This window comes from Tachysurus fulvidraco, chromosome 18 (assembly GCF_022655615.1).
Source record: "Tachysurus fulvidraco isolate hzauxx_2018 chromosome 18, HZAU_PFXX_2.0, whole genome shotgun sequence".
Classification (NCBI taxonomy): domain Eukaryota; kingdom Metazoa; phylum Chordata; class Actinopteri; order Siluriformes; family Bagridae; genus Tachysurus; species Tachysurus fulvidraco.
In genome coordinates, this window is record NC_062535.1 from 20,254,209 (window position 1) to 20,276,708 (window position 22,500).

Sequence of the window (22,500 nt, forward strand, 5' to 3'; positions counted from 1 at the left end):
GACCAACACAGGAAGGAAGAATTAAAATGAAATAATTAATCATTAGTAACCAGTGTAGCTTTGCTGAAACCCCGAGGACGAGGCGTGACGTCACAGCTGTGATAACATCTGAATGACTCTTTATTTCAAAGACAATAAGAAAAAACAATACTTGAAATGTCATCTGGGTGTGTCATGCTGTACTCACAAAACTCGGAAAAGTAGCCGCAAACACACACACACACACACACACACACACACACACACACACACACACACACACACACACACACACACACACACACCTGAATGACTTGGCTGGTTTTTCTGGTTGTAAAAGTATTCTGACACACCTTCACAACACCCCCCGTCTCAGTTACAGGACAGACTTAAACATTACTGGTACAGTATTAATAATAATAATAATAATAATAATAATAATAATAATAATAATAATAATAATAATAATAATAATAATAATAATAATAATAATAACAATAATAATAATAATAATAATAATAATAATAATAATAATAATAATAATAATAAACACCACCTAATTAACACAGTGTAATTGTTGTTGTTTAGTTCAATCATATCTATAGCACCGTAGCACTGGGTTCGAGTTCTCCAAAGAACCTTTTAGATGACCAAAAGATTTAGTAGAATTATGGCAATAATACAGACGTAATGACCTCATGATAATAAAACTACACAATTCCCTGAAGACCTTCTACCTAAAGACACACAAAGTGTCCAGGCAACACTACAACAACATCTGTACTCCAGCACTATACTCTACACTACACATCATCATTACAACACTACACAACATCACAGCACTACACATCATCACAACACTACACATCATCATTACAGCACTACACATCATCACAACACTACACAACATCACAACACTACACAACATCATCACAGCACTACACATCATCATCACAGCACTACACAACATCACAACACTACTCAACATCATCACAGCACTACACATCATCACAACACTACACAACATCACAACACTACTCAACATCATCACAGCACTACACATCATCATCACAGCACTACACAACATCACAGCACTACACAACATCATCACAGCACTACACAACATCACAGCACTACACAACATCATCACAGCACTACACAACATCATCACAGCACTACACAACATCATTACAGCACTACACAACATCATTACAGCACTACACAACATCATCCCAACACACAACCCAACAGGGAGGATGTTACTATAACAACAGAAGACAACAAACCAGGGCATTTACACACATCATGTAGTAACGCTGATATGAATAATAAGAGAGAATAAGGTGACTGTTACCTGTGAGATCTTTTCACCTGTCAGATGATCAGACTGTGTGTCAGGTAAGTGCACCTGGCACGTGACTCCGCCCACACAGGAAGTACATCCCCAGTATTACACTGAATGATGAAAGTGACTTTTTCACTCAGAATAATAAAACTGCACTTTCTGTTGTTTATGTGTGGAGAACAAGATTTATTCACACAAGTGAGTCGTTATGATTTCAGCGAGTCGGATCATTTGGTTCAGATCACCAGTACGTGTCGACTCATGAATATAACTCATTGCTTTGGAAGCGATTAAGCAGTTTAAGGAGAAGAAAATGAATTATAACATTACCTGTATGTCGCTGATCCGAGTCGGCTGGCAAGGTTCCGCGATAAGAGCCGACTCACTGAGCCGACTCATTTAACCGACTCGTTCACCAGGTTCATCTTCACCGCAGACACACAGGAGACAGTGGAGAAAGTAACAGGCTAAAAACTATAAGATATTAATTTATAGAGTGGTTGCTATAGAAACCTATATATGTCACACCTTTGTAAGTGTCCTTCATATTGTACAGATCTAAACCACAATGATAAACTTTTACGCTGAATTTATTCATTAAAACTCAGAACATTTTACACATTCAGCATCTTTTCTTTCTTTATTTTCTTTGCAGTACACCTGGTATAACACACACACACACACACACACACACACACACACACACACACACACACACACACACACACACACACAAACACTCCACTGCTGTCACCTGGAAAACAAGGTGTGTAAAGTAATGAAAATAAATGTATAAAGTATAAGAATACTGATATTCAGTGTAAATATCAATCAGTTTATTGGTTATTTTTTCTGGTATTTTCCAAAATATATTCAGGCTATAGTTATATAATGGATATGGACTGAGAGCGCACACTCTCTGGTATTATGTAAGGCTATTTACATCATACTCAGAGGAAGGTTTTAGGAATTACTGTAGTCCAGATTAACACCCCCACCCCCCACCCCCATTCTTTTTTTTTTTTTTTCCCAAGAGATCAAAATTAAATTGGACAATTGAAGTACAAGCTGTGTCATGGACAGGTGTGGTCTGTTCCTGTGTTATTCCTTCTTCGAGCAGGTGAAAGGTCTGCAGTTGATTCTAAGTGAACCTACGTCATGCGTTCAGAGGAGGAGCTCTGTGCAAGTCAAACAGTCCATCATAAGGCTTCAAAAACAAAACCACTCCATAAAAGAGGATTAAAAAAAAAACATCGGAAGGAAGGAAACCCAGTCTTTGGTCATGTCCATGGGTCGATGTCTACAAATTATTCTTAACAAAATATTAAAAATGAATATTTTACTTTTTTTTTTACATAATCGTTTGTCCAATTACATTTGAGCCCCTGAAAATCGGGGACTGTGTATAAAAAGCAGTTACTACATTTTGCACTTGATATTTTTTTACCTCTTGAATTAAAGCTGAAAATCTACATTTCTAATTAATCTTGATTGTTTCATTTGAATTTCTGGTGGCATAAAAAAACAAATCTGGAGGAAATAAAAGGTGAGAATCTTCCTTCATCTAATGACCAGTTTGTGTTTTTGTGTGTTCTTTAATGAGAGCTGCACACATACATGATGAGGGTTCCATGTCCAACATGGTTACTTCATTGGAGGCCATTCAGTCTAACAAAAACATATGGAGATACACAAAACATCTAGAAACATCTAGATAAAACCTTTAATAAGGTTTATTCGAAATGTAATTTTCTTTAACTTCGAGCTGTCAGAGGATGAAGATGTCCACACACAGATTCCACCTCACAGTCAAGGTCCTGTTCTTTTATTCCCTTATCATTGTCCCTCTGCTTTTGTGCCTGAACCTTGTCTTTATCTACATTTTAAACTGATGGTCATCAAGAATAATTATTCTTTTAATTTATTTTGAAAGAGCTGAAAGCCCAGATCCATTTCATCATGACTGGTGTGTGTGTGTGTGTGTGTGTGTGTGTGTGTGTGTGTGTGTGTGTGTGTGTGTGTGTGTGTGTGTGTGTGTGTGTGTGTGTGTGTGTGTGTGTGAGCAAAAGTACGGTACAAACACGTTGACATCGCAGTCAATCTATTAAATAATCAATGTATATAACTTTATGGGGTGGATTCAGTTTCTCTGCAGTCTACGATCAGTTCAGTGAACAAGGAAGCAAACACATGAAGTTTTATATAGGTTACATTTTAATTAATGCAATATTCATATTCTACATGAGCATTCTGTATCTGTTGGGCATCTTTCTGTGTGTGAGATTTGTTTCTAGTTCTCTAGTATTAACTAGACAGCAGATTATAGAATTTACCAGTTTGTCATAGTGTCCTGTTCTGCCCAAGTAGATCTCTGCTGCCATCTAGAGCACAAAATTAGTAACAACAGACCAGATCCGATAGGATGGAGCTATAACTCAAAGTCAAGTCACTTCTTATTTATATATTATTTATATAGTATTATATTATGTAAAATGCAACAGGTGTCAGCTCATTACTATATCATCTTATATTAGATAAAATATCATCAAATATAAAAAATAAAGAATAAAGGTTCATATCATAAAATAAGTTAAGACATTGAAAGAACGTACCATGAACCCAACACTACAGAACTTCGTGCCTTTTCAGTTTAATTTATTTGTTTTTAACAATTCAGAAAAAGAAGTTTAAAATTAACTCACTACTTATCTTTAACATCAATCCTTAACGAACAAACCCCCTGGGATGATATGAGGAAGAAACCTTGAGAGGAACCAGACTCAGAAGTGAACCTCATCATCATCTGGGTGACACCCTACAGTAAATAGTGTAAATGTAATTAATGTCCTTTATAGTCTATAATAGTGTAACTGAGAGCTCCTGAGGAAGATTAAACCTTCTTCAGATCAGACATATTCCATGCTTTCCTCACACCTTAAACCTTGTGGTAAAAAAGACAACGCTCCTGACACTTTTCTCCACCCACTCCAACACACCTGTACTCACCTCTTCACCTCTTCTCCACACTCCCTGTCACAATGTTTGACCCCAAACCCTTAAACTCCTGCACCTTCTTGACCTTCAGCCCCCTGTAACCTCACTGTTCTACTTCCCTCGATCCCTCTCCTTCATACACATGTGTTCTGTCTCACTACCACTGACTTTCATTCCTCTTCTATCCAGAGCAGACCTCCACCTTTCCAGGTGTTCCTCCACCTGCTCTTTACTCTCACTACAGATCACAATGTCATCCACAAACATCATTGTCCACAGAGATTCCTTTCTGAATTCATCTGTCAATCTGTTCTGTCCATCATCATAATGAACAAGAAGGGACTCGAAGCAGATCCTTGATGTAGCCCCACCTCCACCTTGAACTCCTCTGTCTGACCTACAGCACATCTCACTGCTGTCATATTCCTCTCATACATATCCTTGACGTACTTCTCTGCCACTCCTGACATCCTCCTACAGTACCATATCTCCTCTCTCATCACCCTGTCATACACGTTCTCTACATCCACAAAGATGCAGCTCCTTCTGACCATCTCTGTACTTCTCCATTAACATTCTCAGACCAAAAACTACATCAGTTCTGTTCTTTCTGGTCATGAAGCCATACTGCTGCTCACAAATACCCCCTTCCTTTCTCCATTACTCTTTCCCATAGCTTCATTGTGTGGCTCGTCAACTTTATACCTCTGTGGTTGTAAACGATCAGCACTAGATCATTTCTCCTCCATTCCCCAGGCTTATGAGGCTTATCTTATCATCCGCGTTCTCCTAACATGGGGTCATAACGTTACAGCTTGTCTGTGTGTTATAGACAGCTGTCATGACAAACATGTGACGAATTAAAAAGGTAACTGAAGACAAAAGTAACTGAAAACTGCTAAATTCGTTTTATTTAATGATTTGCAAATGATATCGATGATATAATATTAAACACATTATAATGTTGTGACGTTATTTGTAAAAGGAGTCATAATGTTTGGTCCTGATCTTATTGCCATTACACCGTTTCACCAGCAGGTGGTGTTTATAAATATTCGGAACAGTAAATCAGTTTGCGAAGCCATTGGTTCGAGGCTTCGAAATGCTGCGTCATAATATTTATTAGTGATATTTATTAGTGATATTTATTAGTGATATTTATTAGTGATATTTATTAGTGATATTTACTTCTAATCGAATACAAATATAGCAGCGTCGCCGAACCCTACACAGTGCGGCGCAGGGTGATGACGTCAGCACCAACTGGCCCTCGCGCACGTGCTGATGACGTCGCTCCTAAACGGAACTGCTGGAGTTTTCTAGAAAGGGCTTTAAGACAACAGTGAGTTTGACTCCGTAACGCGGAATAAACTCGTTATAAGGCGTCGTTAGTTTAGTTTAAAGTCCGCACTGGACCTCAGTTACTGCTGCAAAACTAACAGTTATTAACAACAACAATGACCACCATCGACTACAGCGTGTGGGACCACATAGAGGTGTCTGATGATGAAGATGATACACACCCGAATATAGACACACCGAGTCTGTTCAGGTGGAGACACCAGGTACACACACACACACACACACACACACACACACACACACACACACACACACACACACACACACACACACACACACACACACACACACACACACACACACACACACACACACACACACACACACACACACACACACACACACCCGAATATAGACACACCGAGTCTGTTCAGGTGGAGACACCAGGTACACACACACACACACACACACACACACACCCGAATATAGACACACCGAGTCTGTTCAGGTGGAGACACCAGGTACACACACACACACACACACACACACACACACACACACACACACACACACACACACACACACACACACCCGAATATAGACACACCGAGTCTGTTCAGGTGGAGACACCAGGTACACACACACACACACACACACGAATATAGACACACCGAGTCTGTTCAGGTGGAGACACCAGGTACACACACACACACACACTTACTGCCTACACACTGGTGGATGAAGAAACAATGATAAATTAGTAGTATTAAGCTGTATCTGTGTAGCAGATTTAAACAGTATTTTCCACACAGGCTCGAGTGGAGCGAATGGAGGCTTTCCAGATGAAAGGGGTGGAGCTAGAGAAGAGTCTGTCAGAGGTCAGAAAGAAGCTGTCAGAGGCTCAGCGCAAGGTGAAGAAGCTGGAGGGGGCGAGTACAGAGCAGGCCAAGAAGGAGCTGGAGGAGGCCAAGAATGAGGAGAAGCAGCTGCGCAAGGAGGAGAGGAGCTGGGAGAAGAAGATAGATGAGCACCGGAGAGAGGAGAAGAAGATGCCCTGGAACGTAGATACACTCAGCAAGGAAGGATTCAGCAAGGTAAGATGCACCCTGTACATGACACCATACTTACTAAACCCTTTGTAACTCCTGATCATGACTCAGGCAGGATGTGCACTGGTGTGTAGATGCCCTTATACACCATACAGACATTATACACCATACAGACATTATACACTATACAGACATTATACACCATACAGACATTATACAGCATACAGACATTACACACCATACAGACATTATACACCATACAGACATTATACACCATACAGACATTACACACCATACAGACATTACACACCATACAGACATTATACAGCATACAGACATTATACACCATACAGACATTATACACCATACAGACATTATACACCATACAGACATTATACACCATACAGACATTATACACCATACAGACATTATACACCATACAGACATTATACATTATACACCACACAGACATTATACACCACACAGACATTATACACCACACAGACATTATACACCATACAGACATTATACACCATACAGACATTATACACCACACAGACATTATACATTATACACCATACAGACATTATACACCATACAGACATTATACACCACACAGACATTATACATTATACACCATACAGACATTATACACCACACAGACATTATACATTATACACCATACAGACACTATACACCATACAGACACTATACACCATACAGACATTACACACCATACAGACATTACACACCATACAGACATTACACACCATACAGACATTATACACCATACAGACATTATACACCATACAGACATTATACAGCATACAGACATTATACACCATACAGACATTACACACCATACAGACATTACACACCATACAGACATTATACACCATACAGACATTATACACCATACAGACATTATACACCATACAGACATTACACACCATACAGACATTACACACCATACAGACATTACACACCATACAGACATTACACACCATACAGACATTACACACCATACAGACATTATACACCATACAGACATTATACACCATACAGACATTATACACCATACAGACATTATACATTATACACCACACAGACATTATACACCACACAGACATTATACACCATACAGACATTATACAGCATACAGACATTATACAGCATACAGACATTACACACCATACAGACATTATACACCATACAGACATTATACACCACACAGACATTATACACCATACAGACACTATACACCATACAGACACTATACACCATACAGACATTATACATTATACACCATACAGACATTATACATTATACACCATACAGACATTATACACCATACAGACACTATACACCATACAGACATTATACACCATACAGACATTATACACCATACAGACATTACACACCATACAGACATTACACACCATACAGACATTATACACCATACAGACATTATACAGCATACAGACATTACACACCATACAGACATTATACATTATACACCATACAGACATTATACACCATACAGACACTATACACCATACAGACATTATACACCATACAGACATTACACACCATACAGACATTACACACCATACAGACATTATACAGCATACAGACATTATACAGCATACAGACATTACACAGCATACAGACATTACACAGCATACAGACATTACACAGCATACAGACATTACACAGCATACAGACATTACACACCATACAGACATTACATACCATACAGACATTATACACCATACAGACATTACACACCATACAGACATTACACACCATACAGACATTACACACCATACAGACATTACACACCATACAGACATTACACACCATACAGACATTACACACCATACAGACATTACACACCATACAGACATTATACACCATACAGACATTATACATTATACACCACACAGACATTATACACCATACAGACATTATACACCATACAGACACTATACACCACACAGACACTATACACCATACAGACACTATACACCATACAGACATTATACATTATACACCATACAGACATTATACACCATACAGACATTATACACCACACAGACATTACACACCATACAGACATTATACACCATACAGACATTATACACCATGCAGACATTATACATCATGCAGACATTATACACCATACAGACATTATACAGCATACAGACATTATACAGCATACAGACATTATACACCATACAGACATTATACACCATACAGACATTATACACCATACAGACATTATACACCATACAGACATTACACACCATACACTCACTGCCCACTTTAATAATCTGGACATTCATGCATGTCTCCAATCAGCTACACATGTAGCAGCAGCACAATGCACAGAATTAGGCAGATCAAGAGCCTCAGATGCTGTACAGGTAAACATCAGGACTTGGAACTTTCCTTCAGGAGGGAACATAAACATAAACGATAGGGTTTCAGATATAAGCCTGTTTCTGTGACTGTTCTATCTCTCTCACTGTCTTTATGTTTGTGTTAGAGTGTGTTGAACATAAAGCCAGAGGTGAAGGAAGAGACAGAGGAGGAAAAAGAGAAGAAGCACAAGACCTTTGTGGAGAAGTATGAGACACAGATAAAGCACTTTGGTGAGTGTGTGTGTGTGGGGGGCGTGTGTGTGGGGGGCGTGTGTGGGGGGGGCGTGTGAGGGGGAGCGCGTGTGAGGGGGAGCGCGTGTGTGAGTGGGGGGGCATGTGAGGGGGAGCGCGTGTGAGAGTGGGGGGGGTGCGTGTGAGGGGGGAGCGCGTGTGTGAGTGGGGGGGGGCGTGTGAGGGGGAGCGCGTGTGAGGGGGAGCGCGTGTGTGAGTGGGGGGGCGTGTGAGGGGGAGCGCGTGTGTGAGTGGGGGGGCGTGTGAGGGGGAGCGCGCGTGTGAGTGGGGGGGGCGTGTGAGGGGGAGCGCGCGTGTGAGTGGGGGGGGCGTGTGAGGGGGAGCGCGCGTGGGGGGGGTGCGTGTGAGGGGGTGCGTGTGAGGGGGTGCGTGTGAGGGGGTGCGTGTGAGGGGGAGCACGCATGTGAGTGGGGGGGTTGCGTGTGAGGGGGAGCGCGCGTGTGTGTGTGGGGGGGTGCGTGTGAGGGGGAGCGCGCGTGTGCGTGAGGTAGGGCTGGGCGATTTGGCCTAAAATCAAAATCTTGATTTTAATTGAACATTTTAACTCGATTACGATTAATGAACGATTATTATTTTATTATTCTTTTGCCCTCATAGTTCACTGACAAGTTTTGTTTAGTAAATATGCTCTCATATTACAGGTGAGATTCTTGAATGAAGGGTACATTACTTGATTTTAAAATAATTGAAGGAAACACACACTATCTACTATCTATGATTATTTATTGAAAATCAATCTTGAACAGCTGAAATTAAAGCACACATTGCCTACAACGAACAGTCACTTTGTTCTTATAAAAAAAGGAAAAATAAATAACTTGCACTTTTGGAAACAAAATAAATTATTTTCAATGTTTTTCATATTAAAAGTAGAAAATAAGCAGTATCTCTACCAAATAAAATAACTCTTGTATAACCTGTAAATAATATTTTAAACAGTGCATTTCTCGTTCTGTCGTAATGGCTGAAAGTATTTCTTCCGCGAGGTCCCATTCAGAAAGCATATCTTTCAGACCTTGCGCAATCATATCTGCTGTGTGATCGGCTGGAAAATATGCCGTCTCAAGGCATCTTCGGCTCAGCTTCCAATCGTCGTCAATGTAGTGCAAAGTAAGGCTCAAGAATGGGTCCACCGTCCTGCGCAGTTTTAGAAAAATGTGATCGCGAATTTTGTTCGATGTCATCCTTACCGAAGCCAAAATGTGTCCAAACAACGGAGACTGCGTTTCTCTTTGATACAAGCTGCTCTTGTCACCCAGTTGTCTGAGTGTTTAAGCTCTCCATGCTCGACATGTCGGCAGAATAACGTAACGTAACGGAGCAGGGTCACGTGACTCCACACGCGATAGTCTTTTTAATGGGAACGTAATCGAAATAATCGACCTGGAAAAATTTGATCGATTATAGGTTCTGAATGTCGATTACTTTCCGATTAATTGCCCAGCCCTAGCGTGAGGGGGAGCGTGTGAGTGTGGGGGGAGGTGCACGCACGAGGGGAGGTGCGCGCATGAGGGGGGGGTGCGCAAGTGTGTGCGTCTGTGTGAGAGGGGGGTGTGTGTGCATTTGAGAGGGGGCGTGTGAGAGGGAGCGTGTGTGTGTGTGTGTGTGAGAGGGAGCGTGTGTGTGTGAGAGGGTGCGCGTGTGTGTGTGTGAGAGGGAGTGTGTGTAACGTATTTAACCCTGTATGTACAGGAATGCTGCGGCGTTGGGATGACAGTCAGAAGTTCCTCAGTGATAACCCTCACCTGGTGTGTGAGGAGACTGCAAACTACCTGGTTATCATGTGCATTGACCTGGAGGTGGAGGAGGTCTGTTCTCCTGTTCACCTGTTCTCCTGTTCTCCTGTTCACCTGTTCCCCTGTTCCCCTGTTCCCCTGTTCCCCTGTTCACCTGTTCCCCTGTTCCCCTGTTCCCCTGTACCCCTGTACCCCTGTTCACCTGTTCCCCTGTTCACCTGTTCCCCTGTTCCCCTGTTCACCTGTACCCCTGTTCACCTGTACCCCTGTTCACCTGTTCCCCTGTTCACCTGTACCCCTGTTCACCTGTTCCCCTGTTTACCTGTTCCCCTTTTACCTGTTCCCCTTTTACCTGTTCCCCTTTTCCCCTGTTCCCCTGTTTACCTGTTCCCCTTTTACCTGTTCCCCTTTTACCTGTTCCCCTGTTCTCCTTCTCCTTTTTTATATTATGTAAATGTTTGTCCCAAAAAAAACCTTTTTTTAAAGTTAAAAAATGGTGAACTGCGCCCCCTAATGGACAAAAACGTCTCGAGGCGTTTATAATGGTTAGGTTAGCAGTGTTAATGAGGAACAAATAAGAAGCTAATCTGTGGTTTACTTTTAGGATCTCAGCTTTAAAGTGAAAACAGAAGTGTCTTGTTAGTGAGATCCATTCAGGATGTTTTATTCCTTTTTTTGAGGAGTGTCTAATGATTTAGTTTTATTGTTTTGATGTTTAGTTTGTGCTGATGAGTCGTACTCAGTTGTTGGGGTTGGAAACATTTAGAGTTTATAGATTGTTGGCATGAATTAACGGATATCACATAATATATACATTTATATATGACTTATTTATGGAAATTTGTTTGGGAAAGTATTTATCTTATTAAATATATGATGTGTTGTGGTAAATCAAGTCAGCTGGTAAAGTTAAATGGTGTAATTCCTTTAAACAGATTCTCCTTGAAGTTTGGGAACAGAGAATTGTTCCCTGATGAAGGGAAGGTGTTCTACATGGTTGTGTTCCTAATCTCTCAGCATTAGTCTGTAAATTATACCACAACAGGCTGCCATAGTAACCACTATTGGTGTTAAGGTAACTTTATGGGTGAATATGACGTGTGTGTGTGTGTGTGTGTGTGTGTGTGTGTGTGTTACAGAAACATGCTCTCATGGAACAGGTGGCCCATCAGACCATTGTTATGCAGTTCATCCTGGAACTTGCGAAAAGCCTAAAGATCGACCCACGGGGATGTTTCCGCCAGTTCTTCTCCAAGATAAAGGTGCACACATGAGTGAGCAGTTACTGAAGTGGTGTGTCTGTGTGGTGAACTCTTCCCTGATACTGTGTGTGTGTGTGTGTGTGTGTGTGTTGTGTGTCAGACGGCAGATCAGCAGTATCAGGATGCCTTTAATGATGAGTTGGCGTCCTTTAAAGAGCGTGTACGTGGCCGGGCAAAGGTCCGCATTGAGAAGGCCATGAAGGAGTATGAAGAGGAGGAGAGGAAAAAACGGCTTGGTCCTGGAGGTCTGGACCCTGTGGAGGTGTACGACACCCTGCCCCAGGTAACACACACACACACACACACACACACTTAAGGCTGTGGAGAACACAAAGTGGCTCAAAAACTTAACACAGAAAAACAGACTATAAACTGTGTGTTTGTGTGTGTGTGTGTGTGTGTGTGTTTCCTCAAACAGGAAATGCAGAAGTGCTTTGATGATAAAGACATCCAGATGTTACAAGATGCCATCAGCAAAATGGATCCCACGGTTGGTGTGTGTGTGTGTGTGTGCGTGCGTGTGTGCATGCGTGCGTGCGCGTGTGTGTGCGTGCGTGTGTGCATGCGTGCGTGTGTGTGTGTGCGTGCGTGTGTGCATGCGTGCGTGCGCGCGTGTGTGTGTGCGTGTGTGCGTGTGTGTGTGTGTGTGTGCGTGTTACATTTCTCATCGTGTCTGATAGTAATGCAAATAGCTAACTGGTTTAACTGTCCTTGTTACTACGACAACTAATTTCACCACCTGCAGCAGAAGCGTTCTGGATGGTCTGTGTTGGTTAGTTGGCTGGTTAGTAGAGAATGTCTCCCAGGAAGGAGAAGGTACCTTACAAACATTAATGTGGTGTTATAATGATCATTCCTGAGATTACTCTGTCATGTACAGGGTTGGGGAAGTTCTAGAGAAGGTGTTAATGTCTGTAGATCAGGTTAGTTTTTCCTCAAGTTCCTTTGTCCATGTTACAATAGGGGTGTGTGTGTGTGTGTGTGTGTGTGTGTGTAGGAGGCGAAGTACCACATGAAGCGCTGCATCGATTCGGGTCTGTGGGTGCCGAATTCACAGCCAGACGATGACCGAGAGAAGGAGGAGGAGAAGGAGGTGAAGGAGGAGGAGCCTCAGTATGAGGAAGTGAAGATTGGAGATGCTCAGTGAGCCCTGATCCTTAATATCACATTTCTCCCTTATTACCCAGAATGCTCTGGTCTGACCTAAATGTGGGAGCTTCATGGAGTAGTATTTACTGGTCAGGAACTGGGGCTACTGGAACACAGTACTATCATGACTCCATTCACAACTGAACATTTACCCAAAATACAAGAAACAAACCTACAGATGTCGCCCTAAACTAAAGCGCTTCCTGTGCTGTGGCTGTGCGCATGTCTTGTTTTTTATTTCATTTTTTATTCTGCCCTCCTGAGGTGTTCTTGGCTATTTCCACTCACCCTACTATAGTTTCGTACATGATGTCAGTAACGCAGGGCTGTGATTGGCTGATTAAAGCATGTTCTCTTTTATTAATAAACTCTGTAGTTGCACCTATTGGTTTATCAGTAAAGTGTGTTGATCAGTCATAAATAACCCATTAGCTTGTACAGCTTTATTTCTCTTCCTGTGCACATGGACCTCGCGCTTGTTTGTGTATGATGATGATCATGTTAGGGTCAGACTGGTGTCCTCTTTATTTGTACTAGAACTGTGATGGCTAAATAAAGGTCTTCTGTAAACACACTCTTTTGTACCTGTTTGCTCTTTTTTATATAATTATTAACACCCTTTTAACAATCAAATGTTTTATGGTGTAATTTGTAGAAAAAGACTTTCAAGCTTTCTGAGCTTCTGGATGTATTGAGTATCTCTCCACCGTACAGTTAAACACCTTCTCTATGGCTCTATTCCAACAATAAACACTTCCTTTGTCTTTTCCTCATGATGAACAATCAAACCAGAAAACAGCTGAAATTACAGTAATGCATCTGAATGACAAAGCTGTTTACAGGGACTCATCAACTGGATACTCAAAACTTAAATCTTCTTTTATTAATTGCAGAAAACATCTGATAAAACAGCAGAAACTGAGCCTGAGGTTTTTTGTTAGAGTTTTACATTCACATTAAAACACCTATAAAATACTGAAATGTTAATAAACTTCACACAGACTTCATATTATATTAAGTGATATATAGTCAGTTTCATTTAAAAACAAAATCTAAAGCTACATACAAACCTATGTTGTGAAAATAAAATGAGTTACATGAGTGAGTTATCTTCTGTAGATAACATTAGCATCACTGTTAATGCTGCATTCAATTAAATGTTCTCCATTTATAACCTCCATGTGTTAAAGCTACAAAGAGGGAAAAAGCATGTTGATCTTTAGTGAGTAGTTTTAGTGTTTTGGCGCTATGGAAACTACCTCCATGGAACTGGGGTCTGACACTCATGTGAACACATTCATTCATTCATTAATTCATTCATTCAATTATTTATTCATTCATTCATTTCCTACCGCTTATCCGAACTTCTCAGGTAATGGGGAGCCTATGCGTATCTCAGGCGTCATCGGGCATCGAGGCAGGATACACCCTGGACGGAGTGCCAACCCATCACAGGAAAGCTTGATGTGTTAAACATGGTTATATCTGTAACCTGAGAGTTTAGATTTCAAGGGAACTCGATGCTGCCTCATGGATTGGTGCTACGGTGAATGCCAGTACCAATGCTGCTACCCGAGGGAGGAATGTCTGTTCTCTAACCTGTGGAGATTGCCACAAGGGACTGCCAGGAGAAAAGGATATGAGATCAATCCACAAGGATGTGCGGTCCCGGGGTACTGTCCATGCCCAGGCAGTAAAACGATAAATATGTTCAGGCAGGACCAGCCAACTGCAGCACAAACATTGTCCAGGGACGCCCCTGAAAAGGGAACTTCAACAAGCTATACCCCTGGCATGATGGGCCCTGATACCAAGAGATAAGATGGCTCATCACACCTGCTAAGCATTGGCTACAGCATCTACAAGACAATAAAATAGGTTTACAATATAGGGCTATATATTCTATATATTATGTATTATATGTTTTAGGGTTATAAATTGGGTTACCCATATTGCAGCAACCAAAGCAGACTAAAGGTTGTGTGGACCTACAACACTAGCTAGAGATGTAGACATACTTACTTCCCAAGGGCCCTAACTGTGTATGCAAGATGAATCATTTCCAGCTCAGAAGTTTCATTAGGTGAAGGAAAGAAAGCCTTCCCCAAGTGCACACACTTCCCCTCATGCACACACCCATCATATAGCCTTTACCAGCTGAAAGTGAAGTTGTTAACCCAAATTGTATGCTCTAAAATACTGCTTGTCCTCCTGTTACATGTCATGGATGATGCTTACAATGCCCCATACCCATGCACAGCATTGAGTTCCCTTGAAAGAGAACTGTTTTGATTCTATGCTGATTTATCTGAAGCAATTTTAATGTCTCATTCTGAAGTTGGAGTTCAAGAGTTCAGGAGATCTTCCTGACTTCCCAAAGAGGATTCCTTGAGTTGATGGGGTGATTTCTCTGGATTTCAATCTGGAGGCTGGAAATTAAGAACTTCAGTTGAAATTTAATTGAATGCAGCATTATTACTGGGGTGTTAACTTCAGCAGTATTTACAGTTCTCCGTGGTCCTCAGCACTCATGATGTACTGACCCATTTGTGTTCGATGGTAATACATACGCCACATAGAGTAAGCCAAAGCTCCCAGCACCATTATAGACACAAGGACAATGATGAGTGTAATGATTCCAGCTGATGAAGAGAACAGGATAAAAGACAGACACAAATAATTAGTCCGTAAATAAAACAAATACCAGTAAGTACAACAGCACATAACTGTTAACAAGACACCCGTTTCACTAAAACATGATATTGTTATACAATTTATATACTGCTTTAAACCTCTCTGTTCAAATTTAAACTGTATTTGTCACATAAACAATCATACACAGCACAACAATAGTGACAACACAACAGTAATGAAATGCTTTCTATGACTGTCCTTAATATAAAAATAATAAATTACACCAAGGTGGAGAATATATTACAGTAATGTGTGCATATACAGTATGAACACACTGGAGATCTCATCTGTCCTGTCTGGTGCTGCTCCCAAACCAGGCTGTGATGCTTCCCATTAAGATGTACTCAAAAGTGCAGATACAGACATTCTTTAGCATCTGAGAGGGCAGTTTAACCTTCCTGTTTTCCTCAGGACAATTTTGACCTCTGCTGGAAACTTAATGTGTCATAACTTTTTCTTCCACATATTTGAATAATTCCAAATACTGAAATTTACCAGGATTGTTCAAAATTATGAAGTTTGCAAGTAAAATTAATTTTGTCTATTTTTGTTGAACCATGTGTTTGTACCAATAAACATTGTGCAACTTTTGTCCTCCGGGGTCAATTTGACCAGGCTACATTTACTGGGGCAATAGTTCACACTTTTGCCCTTTTCAGCGCAATAAACATACATACAGACACACAAAAAAAATATGCACAAATACACATACACACAAGCATTGGGTATTGCAATTCATTGGGCCTCAACTAAACTACTCATTTGTAAATATTTTGCACTTGTAATATGCATTTCTCCAGCTGGGGGCAATATCTTCTCTACCAACAAGCTTCGCACACACACACACACACACACACACACACACACACACACACACACACACACACACACACACACACACACACACACACAAAAATAGACATTAATGTGTAAAATTTTCACAAATGTAAGGCTGATCACACAGAATGGTGATAATTTTATAATTTTTCATTTATACTCAAACGACCTCTAGTTTATTATTGACTTTATTATTATTTATTGTATTGTTACAACAATTACTGAGTATCTCTTACAAAAATAATAAACAATTATTATTGTTTATTATTATTGACTACTTAAAACTGACACTTTTTTAAATACTTTCACCATATTCATAGCATCAGAAGGGCATTTTATACTTAAATCATGACATTGTGTAAACATGCAGAACAACCAAGTGACTAGCTTTGTTCACTCACTCGCCTGTGTAACTTCTGTACATGTGGAGGATTAAATCACTGAGTGTTTAGTGGTTTCATGCACAACAATGTTAAACACAATAATATGCTCTGTTTTTCTTGCTAATAGATCAGACAACATACATTACTGTGTATATACTCTCATACTGTGGGGGGAGTCGTGGCCTAATGGTTACAGAGTCTGACTCCTAACCCTAAGGTTGTGGGTTCCAGTCTCGGGCTGGCAATACCACGACTGAGGTGCCCTTGAGCAAGGCACCGAACCCCCCCAAACTGCTCCCTAGGCGCCGCAGCATAAATGGCTCCCACTGCTCAGGGTGTGTGTTCACGGTGTGTGTGTGTTCACTACTGTATGTGTGTGTGTGTGTGTGTGTTCACTGCTGTGTGTGTACACTTTGGATGGGTTAAATGCAGAGAACGAATTCTGAGTATGGGTCACCGTACTTAGCCGTGTGTCACGTCACGTCACTGTGACATCAGTATGACTAGTCCTAATGTAGAGTCAGGGATAACTCCATGTTCCTAATGTTAATAGCATGACCTAATGTTAATAGCATGACGTAATAGCATGACCTAATGTTAATAGCATTAACATGACCTCCATGTTCCTAATGTTAACAGTAGTTTTGTTACTCACTGTGGTCAGTGTACTGTACACTGATGGTGATTGGTTGTGATTTGTTCTTCATCTGTATTTGGTCCAGATTCAGCACGGCCTCACACAGATACTTTGCTCCATCATCCTCACGGCTGGGTATAATAGTTAGGTACGCTGTTTTGTTGACAATCTTCTTCTCATTTTCCAAGTCTGGGAACAACGTTTCATGAAACTGTATGAAATTGTTTTGCTTTGGATCTGCTCTGCTCCAGTGGACACTGAGTTTATATCCAGGACCCACATTTTCAATCTGACACCACAGTTGTGTCTGATTTCTCTCTACCATCACATCAGGCACAGAGCTCAGTGTAACACTGTCCGGTGTCTCTGTAAACACACACACACACACACACACACACACACACACACACACACACACACACACACACACACACACACACACACAGAGTAAATGTGCTTGTTTTGATTAATAATCTAATCTTCCACTCAGAGTCTTCATGATGTTACAGGAATGACATCAGTAGTAGATGATGGTACTCACTGTAAATGTTGATATTTACAAAAGCCGTACATTGAGTTCCGTTCACTGTTAAGGAACACAGGATTTTATCTTCCTCCCAATTTGTCAGACTGTCCATCTTCCACATCACAACACTCTCATTTCTTGTAAATCGCTGTAGTGATTTAGCCTCTACGCCCAGTTGGTAATTAGTTAAAGCTGTATTTCTGTTTGAGATGGAGCAGTTTACTTCAGCAGGGTTTCCGTACTCCACCAGCAGAGATGAAGGAGTGACAACAAGCTGATAATCCGAACAACCTGTTCAGCACAATAACAACCAAAATGTGAGTTAAAAATGAGTTAAATTCCTGTTTAAAATTCAGCCTCAAATAATCACTCCATTAAATTCAATCCTTAGTCAGTTTAGTAATTCACTACGATAATTACAAAATAAATATGATATTCAGAAAAATATAGCAATTGTCTTAGATTTAAAATACATTAACGTTAAATAAATAAACAAACAAACAAACAAATAAATAAATAGATAAATAATACAGTGATTGCTGGTTTTTGTTGCCTCCCTTTAACATAACTAATAAAAACACACATCTGGTGTAACACAGTTCAGTAACATATAGAAGAATACCAACATCATGTAAAGATGATTATCACTGAAATTTAAGACGTTAAAATCCTCAAAGCATTTTTATTATTCATCAGAATATGTTTCTTAATATATTTTAAGTTTTATTCTGTTTTATTCTGAGTGTCTAGAGAAGAGCAGATATTAATAGATTGTTCACCAGCACTATTGCTGCTAATGCTGCTTCTCAGTGTATTAATGTCTATTTAAGACGTTTCAGTTCAGTGTGAATACTTTAATATTAGATTGTGAGATCAGGCGTTAAATCTGATTTACAGATACTCGTGTCTCTACTGCTTTCACCTCGATGTCCAGTTAGTAATTCAGGCTTCTGATTGTTTTCCACCACAATTATTAGGGCCCGAGCACCGATGGTGTGAAGCCCTATTGTTTTTGCTCGGGTTTATTATTATTATTTTTTTGGGTCCCTTAACATGCTCGAAAACTCTTGAAATTTGGCACACACGGCAGAGTCGGGCGATGCCAGGCTTGGGCAAAGGCTGGAGTACGGGCGTGGCAGGGGGGCTCTGCAGCACCCCCTGTAATGAAAAAAACAAACATTTGTGCACAGATCGGGCAATTATGTACGCACATGTATGAGAGTCGGTACGCATATACATCTCATCGATCCGAACAACTTTCGCGCTCTAAACTTTGAGCTCCGCCCAACAGGAAGTCGGCCATTTTGGATTATTTCATAATTGCATGCGGTGAACTTTTAAGTAGTCCTCCTAGGGAATTCATGCGATTGACACCAAACGTGGTGAACATGATGCTGAGACATTGCACTTGCTAAATTCCGAAAGGATTTTTGATATCTCGAATGGTGCTGCCATGGTGAGGCGACTAATTTATGGCGAATTCAGAGAAACAGGAAATGTCTAATATCTAAAGCAAAAAATGTCTTATTGTTCGGCCAAGGATTCCAATCGCATCGATGTGCTTATTGTGAATCTCGGGTATAGCGCCACCAACAGGCCCCAGGAAGTGTGTCAGTCACAAAGGTGGATTTTTTGACAGCATTCGGTAAACTTTTAAATGCTCCTCCTAGAGGATTCATGCGATTGAGACCAGACTTGGCCACGATGACGCAGAGATATTTGAGATGCGAAATTGCAAACGAATTTTTTATATCTCAAACACCGTTGCCATGGCATCTTGTCAAAATTTACTTTTATTTCAGGCATATTTAAGGCTTTTGGCATGCTTAGAATAACTTGAAATTTGACACATACATCACATTTGTCGGCTGTTAAGTGTGGACAAAAAGGTCAGACAAAGGTGTGTCTCTTAAGTGGCTCACTAGCGCCCCCATATGTCTAAAATGTGGGGTTTCATTTACCTACAGTCCCCAAATGGGTCAGTAACAACAGAATAGTCCACTGATATTTACCTACTTCATGCACTTGCCCACCGTGCATTGTTTTCTGGGAGGCACCGTATAGTGATAAAAAAACGTGCGAGGGCCGCCATCGCTGCTTGCAGCTATATTTCTTCTTATTATTATTATATGTAAATAACAGTCTTGATTAGAGAAAGATACATTAAAAAAATCCATTAGAAACAGAAGATTGAGTAAACCTCAGTACTAATAAACTGAATAAATATAAATAGTACCATTAGTACTAGCTGTAACTCTTCTCTCCTTTCAGACTCTAGAATAAAATAAATCTTTATTAGAATTCTTACTGTAAATAAATATCAGTAAGCAGCAGCTAAAACTGCACACGGGTTAAAATTTTGTTGTCTGAGGAACTGTAGAAGGTTTTCCTGTTGTCTAGGATCTACTGAGTCACTGATATGTAGCCAGCCTCCAGGAGAAGTAACATTTCTCCACTATGTTCTCCTGTTTCTCACCATTTTCCTCAGTCTTTTACACTATTCATGTTGTGACCCTGAAATCCTGGACATCTGTTGTGTAAATCTAAGGTACTTCACTTGTCACTTAACTCTAATAATGTACAGATCATTTATTGTTAATAAAATTAAACACACACACACACACACACACACACACACACACACACACACACACACACACACACACACACAGAGTCATGCTCACCTGCTGCGTATGTATATCTCCCAAACAGACCCACACACAGTACGGTGAGTAAAGATGAGAAAACACACACTTCCATCTCAAAGCACAAGGAAAACCTCCAGTGAAGTGACCACATGAAGTGAACGTTAGAAAGAGCTCTAAATGACCACTCCCTCCTACTCCCCAAGGTCCCCCCTTGGTGTGTGTGTGTGTGTGTGTGTGTGTGTGTGTGTGTGTGTAAGAGAGTGTATGAGTGTGTGTGTGTGTGTGTGTGTGTGTGTGTGTGTGTGTGTGTGTGTGTGTGTGTGTGTAAGAGAGTGTCTGTGTGTGTTTGTGTATGTAAGAGAGTGTATTTGTCAATCAATCAATCAAACTTTATTTATAGAGCACTTTAAAACAACCAAAGTTGACCAAAGTGCTGTACAGAAGAATATATAGACATAAAATACTCAATACAACTCATACAAGACATAAAAACAAGAAAACAAACTAAGAACAAAATGATCAGGTGTTAAAGCCAAGGAAAAAAGGTGGGTTTTAAGAAGTGACTTAAAAGAAGACAATGTAGAGGCCTGTCTAATGGGCAGTGGCAGATCCTTCCACATTTTAGGAGCTATTACAGTGAAGGCACATCCCCTCTAAGCTTCTGTTTAGTTTTGGGCACATTCAGGAGCAGCTGATCAGCTGACCTGAGAGAACGCGTGGGTCTATAAGGGTGTAGCAGCTCAGAAGTGTAGGGTGGGGCAAGAACACTTAAAGATTTAAAAACAAATAAGAGAATTTTAAAAAGGATCCTAAAGTGTTTGGGCAGCCAATGAAGTGACGCTAAAATAGGGGAAATGTGTTCGTATTTGCGTGGCCAGTTAACAGACATGATGCAGCGTTTTAAACCATCTGCAGATGAGCAACAGAAGACCCACTGATCCCCACATACAGTGTGTTACAGTAATCCAACTGAGTGGTTACAAAGGCATGAATTACTGTCTCAAAGTGATGCCTCGAAAGAAATGGCTTTACTTTGGCCAGCTGCCTCTATTGAAAAAAGCTTGATTTAACAACTGCCCTGATCTGACAGTCAAGCTTACGGTCAGTGCCGATTTTAACCCCTAGATTAGTTATGGTTTGCTTGTTGTACTGGGCCAAGGCCCCCAAATTAACCGAAGGGGTCCCAGTGGTGCCACCAAAAACCATCACCTCTGTCTTTTTTTCATTAAAGCTCAAAACATTAAGACACATCCAGGCCTGGATATCAGCAAGACACTCGAATAA

At 40.6% G+C, this 22,500-nt stretch overlaps 4 protein-coding genes and 1 long non-coding RNA gene across 15 annotated transcripts in view; 2 read left to right on the forward strand and 3 right to left on the reverse strand.

Annotated features, from left to right (window-relative positions):
- The window catches only part of LOC113636976, a 37,663-nt gene extending 35,944 nt beyond the window's left edge, over positions 1-1,719 (reverse strand). The window contains exon 1 of one of the 2 annotated variants that reach the window (XM_047803014.1): positions 1,655-1,719. The gene's annotated coding sequence lies outside the window, so the exon portion shown is untranslated. Of the gene's footprint in view, positions 1-1,333; positions 1,458-1,654 lie in introns of those variants that run through there. The other variant, XM_047803015.1, reaches the window with a different exon arrangement.
- Positions 1,720-5,551: 3,832 nt separating this feature from the next.
- LOC113636958 (cell division cycle 37 homolog (S. cerevisiae)) overlaps positions 5,552-22,500 on the forward strand; it is a 39,805-nt gene continuing 22,856 nt past the window's right edge. The window contains exons 1-8 of one of the 5 annotated variants that reach the window (XM_047802972.1): positions 5,552-5,883; positions 6,433-6,714; positions 9,218-9,323; positions 11,037-11,152; positions 12,220-12,342; positions 12,443-12,625; positions 12,761-12,832; positions 13,340-13,509. In XM_047802972.1, coding sequence (XP_047658928.1) covers positions 5,776-5,883; positions 6,433-6,714; positions 9,218-9,323; positions 11,037-11,152; positions 12,220-12,342; positions 12,443-12,625; positions 12,761-12,832; positions 13,340-13,489 — 1,140 coding nt within the window. In that variant the 5' untranslated portion in view covers positions 5,552-5,775 and the 3' untranslated portion in view covers positions 13,490-13,509. Of the gene's footprint in view, positions 5,884-6,046; positions 6,068-6,164; positions 6,254-6,275; positions 6,318-6,432; positions 6,715-9,217; positions 9,324-11,036; positions 11,153-12,219; positions 12,343-12,442; positions 12,626-12,760; positions 12,833-13,339; positions 14,066-22,500 lie in introns of those variants that run through there. The other 4 variants (XM_047802971.1, XM_047802975.1, XM_047802973.1 and 1 more) reach the window with 4 other exon arrangements.
- LOC113637223 overlaps positions 14,346-22,500 on the reverse strand; it is a 188,580-nt gene continuing 180,425 nt past the window's right edge. For all 6 annotated transcript variants that reach the window (XM_047802969.1, XM_047802963.1, XM_047802965.1 and 3 more), the window contains 4 exons: positions 18,584-18,859; positions 18,061-18,408; positions 15,998-16,133; positions 14,346-15,920 (listed from right to left, as the gene is read on the reverse strand). In XM_047802969.1, the coding sequence (XP_047658925.1) occupies positions 15,845-15,920; positions 15,998-16,133; positions 18,061-18,408; positions 18,584-18,859 (836 nt within the window). In that variant the 3' untranslated portion in view covers positions 14,346-15,844. The remainder of the gene's footprint in view (positions 15,921-15,997; positions 16,134-18,060; positions 18,409-18,583; positions 18,860-22,500) is intronic.
- The window catches only part of LOC113637226 (hsp90 co-chaperone Cdc37-like), a 26,008-nt gene continuing 22,254 nt past the window's right edge, over positions 18,747-22,500 (forward strand). The window contains exon 1 of the mRNA XM_047802979.1: positions 18,747-18,885. The gene's annotated coding sequence lies outside the window, so the exon portion shown is untranslated. The remainder of the gene's footprint in view (positions 18,886-22,500) is intronic.
- On the reverse strand, positions 20,653-21,500 carry LOC125139372. Its single transcript, XR_007138428.1, has 3 exons — positions 21,253-21,500; positions 20,805-20,842; positions 20,653-20,711 (listed from the first exon to the last, which is right to left on the reverse strand). It is a non-coding gene; the product is annotated as an uncharacterized LOC125139372 (long non-coding RNA).